This window comes from Diaphorina citri, unplaced genomic scaffold (assembly GCF_000475195.1).
Source record: "Diaphorina citri unplaced genomic scaffold, Diaci psyllid genome assembly version 1.1 scaffold5937, whole genome shotgun sequence".
Taxonomy (NCBI): Eukaryota; Metazoa; Arthropoda; class Insecta; order Hemiptera; family Psyllidae; genus Diaphorina; species Diaphorina citri.
Window position 1 is genome coordinate 1600 of NW_007383313.1, and position 4245 is coordinate 5844.

Consider the following 4245-nt stretch of genomic DNA (forward strand, 5'->3'; position numbering starts at 1 on the left):
CTGTAAACAAAATATCTCGAGAACGGTAAGAGCTAGAGACTTGAAATTTGGCATGCAGCTGTCAAATGTGCGAGGACCATAGGCCATTGACCCTAGTCTACATCCTGCACAATTGGGCCGGGCCCCATTTTTCTCCCTTACTGTAGGCCTTGAGCTTGATTTTTCACAATTGCTCATTTAATGTCCACCTCTGTGGTCGAGTGGTCAGGAGCAATGAGGTGCTGGGTTCGAATCCTGGCCAGGGCGGAAATTTTCTAACCAAACTTTTCCGTCTTTGATAGGCATGGATGCAAAAGAGTATGCCTTGAAGTAATGCAAAAGTGGTACGAAGGTACCTAAAATCTTTTTTTAAAGAAAGAAGAAAAAAAAATTGTGGGCCTGACTCCGAAAATTTAGGGCATCCAGCCTCCCCCCTCGGTACATCACTGTTTGAATTCTCCCCCCCCCCCCACCCCACATCCTGGATAGAGGTAAAGAGAGTCAGCCAACGCCATCAACAGCTCCAGCCAACAATGTCGGCCCAGTATGGACCCGCCAATTACCCACCGTGCTCGGCGTAGCTTAACAAAAATGAACCGGAAAATAGCCTATAACCTTCACGGGAGTGCAAGCAATAAGTTGACAAAGTTAAATAGCAATCGGATGAGCTGCTTGGCCAGGCATAAGTTCGAACAAACATACACACAAACAAACAAATATTCATTTTTACTTTCTACTAGTGGTTGACCCGTCCTTTGTACGGGATCAGCGTGGCATAAGAGTCATAACTTTGAGGTGCTGCCATTTTGAATCGGGATGGATATCTATTATCTAGGGTATTATATTCAAGTAAACCGAGATTAAAACAGAGGTCCAGAGGTTGGTTCCCCGAGAGGAAAACACACCTGTTGTGGTCTCTCTAGTATTGATTCTGAGGACCTGAATTTATTACAATTTTCCTAAAGTCTTTATTCCCTCCGATATTTCTCAGCAGAGGTGAACGAATGCCAATGCGGAGTTCAGTGTTCGTGTCCCTCATCTTGTTCCTGTCGTCAGAAGAAATCTCTCCTCCCCTCTTGAATAAAAACCGTACCGTCTTATCGAATTCCAAACGTTTTCCGATGAAGTTGGAATTGTTGATGAGATTGTAGTGAGTGAGAAACGCGGCCTTTGGATGACCAGTGGTACCCTGAAACAAATTGAATAGGGGAATAGAAAGTTGCGTGATGTTCACAGCAGCTTTGAATCTTATAAAGCGAAGATTTTAGCCGTTGCGTCGGGCATACGGCGTTGATTATGTCTGTTTCTAGCCGATCTCCAAAGTTAATCAACGTGGCGCGTGGTTAGTATTGGCACGGGTGACCATTTTGGCACTTCGCGATCTTTTTTTTTTAACCTGGCAGAGTTCCCATGGCCGCTACCGAGTTCCCCCACTGAATAGTGAGGGATATCCTTTGAGTGAGGAAGACAGCGGCCATTCCGTCTCTCGTACATTCTATGAGACTTTCATGGCCGGGGCCACAAAGTGGGTTAAAACTCGGTTGAAAAAAATATAAAAAAAAGCCCCTGTTTATCTTGAAAATAATGCGGCTGGGAAAATCGAACCCCAGTTCCATAGCTTGGCAGCCGAGGACAACGCCCAGGTGAGCCACAATGGGTTAAATACAGGACCCAACTGAATCTTGGATACGGAAAGTCGTGTGATGTTCACACTTTTATTTAGGTACTTACCTACTTTACGGAACTCTTACTACATACCTATCTTTCTGGGCTTCTGGGTTTAAACTTGGTTGTAATTCAGACATCTCCACTAATACTTTGTACATTGCATATTGCATACTTGGTTAATGTTACGGCATTCATACAAATTCCAGTTATTTGAAGGTATCCATGTCGACGAAGCTAAGTTAAAAGCTCTCTGTAGCTGAATACCGATTTTGCTATTTCGTTAGGAGAGCCACTCAAGCTCAGACCGTGGGCGGGAAAATCTTCACAAATAGGTCTCAAGCTTTTTCCGCTGCTCTCATTTCGACTGTCTGAGAAACTGCGGTCTGTCAGACATGTCACGCTCAGATCATCTGACAGATCGCGGTCATAAAAGACATTTGCGATATTCGCGAAATGGGAAGTAGGTAGATTTGTAGAAGCTTAACCCATCCTTTTGGGCTGTACAGCCCCTACACCTAAGCCTCGGATTGGGCTTTTTGTGTTAAAACAGAGGCTTACTTGTCTCTTATCCCCAAATACAATGGTCAGATGTTCTAACACCAATGGAGGAGTTGCAAATGGGTAAAAATTATTAATAAATGGTCAATTCCTACGTAAAAAGTAGTGAAAAATCCAAATCTGAGGTCGAAACTCCGAAAAAGTAACTTCAAAAGGTCGAAAATTCGATTTTTAATTGCCGTTCTAATGAAAAAGTTCAAAGAGTTGTGACGTCAGATTCACGTCAAACTGCGCAGAAACGCTTGCGCACAAACAAACGAAGCGGGAGTCATGAATTATGACGTCATTGCCTACGGGAGCGTATGCCGTGACGTCAAACTTCACGATTTACCGGTATTTTTTAAATCGATTTATCTCGGTATCTAGAAGGCGTAGAAGAAAAAGAAAAATTCCGTTGGTCCTCATTTTTCCTGCTCTATGACTTTGAAACATCACCCAAGTAAGCGCATTAACTTCAAAAGGTCGAAAATTCGATTTTCAATTGCCGTTCTAATGAAAAAGTTCAAAGAGTTGTGACGTCAGATTACGCTTGCGCACAAACAAACGAAGCGGGAGTCATGAATTATGACGTCATTGCCTACGGGAGCGTATGACGTGACGTCAAACTTCACGATTTACCGGTATTTTTTAGATTGATTTATCTCGGTATCTAGAAGTCGTAGGAAAAAAGGAAAAATTCCGTTGGTCCTCATTTTTCCTGCTCTATGACTTTGAAACATCACCCAAGTAAGTGCAACTGATCTATTCTTATCAACTGTTCCAGATTGATGAGAACTGTCCGCCAGCTCAATTCACTACACCGTGCTGTAGCACTTCCTGTTGTCGGTCCACCTGTGCCTCCAAACTTCCACCCTGCTGTGACTCCAAGCTGAACCCTGAATTAGATGACACAGCATCAATCGTTTTCCTCGTTTTACTACTCAAACAGAATTGTTACACTATCAGATTGAAATATACCTTGTTTATCCTGCCCGAATAGGACTGAAAAGTTCCTTTACTCGCAAAAATAAAGTAATATGTTAATAAAGTAATATCCTCTTCAGGCCATAAAGTTTGTTCAGTGATGGGAAACTGGTGAATAAATCAACGTGCACTGCCTGTGTTCATGAGAAGTACCTATGGGTACATCAGGTACAATCGCTGATAACGGAGAAATTTTGTTTAGGTCTAGGTAACACTTACGAGCAACTGTTCCAGATTGATGAGAACTGTCCACCAGCTCAATTTACTACACCGTGCTGTAGCACTTCCTGTTGTCGGTCCACCTGTGCCTCCAAACTTCCACCCTGCTGTGACTCCAAGCTGAACCCTGAATCTAACCCTAACCTAAAAGCTGAGCCTAACCCTAACCTGAACCCTGAGCCAAACATAGTCTTGTCAAATGTGGATTCGATGGACAAAACCCTAACCGCTGACCCTGATTCTAACCTAAATGCTGAATCTAATTCTAACCTAAATGATGAAGCTAATCCCAACCTAGACCCTGAACTAAATCCTATTCTAAACCTTGAACCTAACCTACTCATGTCAAACGTGGATTCAATAGACAAAAGCGGAAAATGGACAAAACCGGAACCCTAACCGCTGACCCTGATTCTAACCTAAATGCTGAATCTAATTCTAACCTAAATGATGAAGCTAATCCCAACCTAGACCCTGAACTAAATCCTATTCTAAACCTTGAACCTAACCTACTCATGTCAAACGTGGATTCAATAGACAAAAGCGGAACTTTAGCAGAAACCTCTGAACCTAAATCAAACCCAAATGCTGAACCTAATTCTAACCTAAATGCTAAACCTAATCCTAACTCGAACCTAAATGCTGAACCTAACTCAAACCTAAATGCTGAACCTAATCCTAACTCAACTAAATACTAAACCTAATCCTAACTCGAACCTAAATGCTGAACCTATCTCAAACCTAAATGCTGAACCTAATTCTAACTCGAACCTAAATGCGGAACCTAATCCTAACTCAATGGTATCAAATGCTGAACATAAATCAAACCTGAATCCTAAAAATAATCCTAACCTGCTG

At 42.4% G+C, this 4245-nt stretch overlaps 1 protein-coding gene across 1 annotated transcript; it reads left to right on the forward strand.

Annotated features, from left to right (window-relative positions):
• Positions 1-1546: 1546 nt before the first annotated feature.
• Positions 1547-4085, forward strand: LOC113472526 (circumsporozoite protein-like). Its single transcript, XM_026832307.1, has 3 exons — positions 1547-1622; positions 3403-3687; positions 3861-4085. Exons 2-3 carry the CDS (start codon positions 3598-3600, stop codon positions 4083-4085), a joined length of 315 nt encoding a protein of 104 aa, XP_026688108.1. The 5' UTR covers positions 1547-1622; positions 3403-3597.
• Positions 4086-4245: the final 160 nt, after the last annotated feature.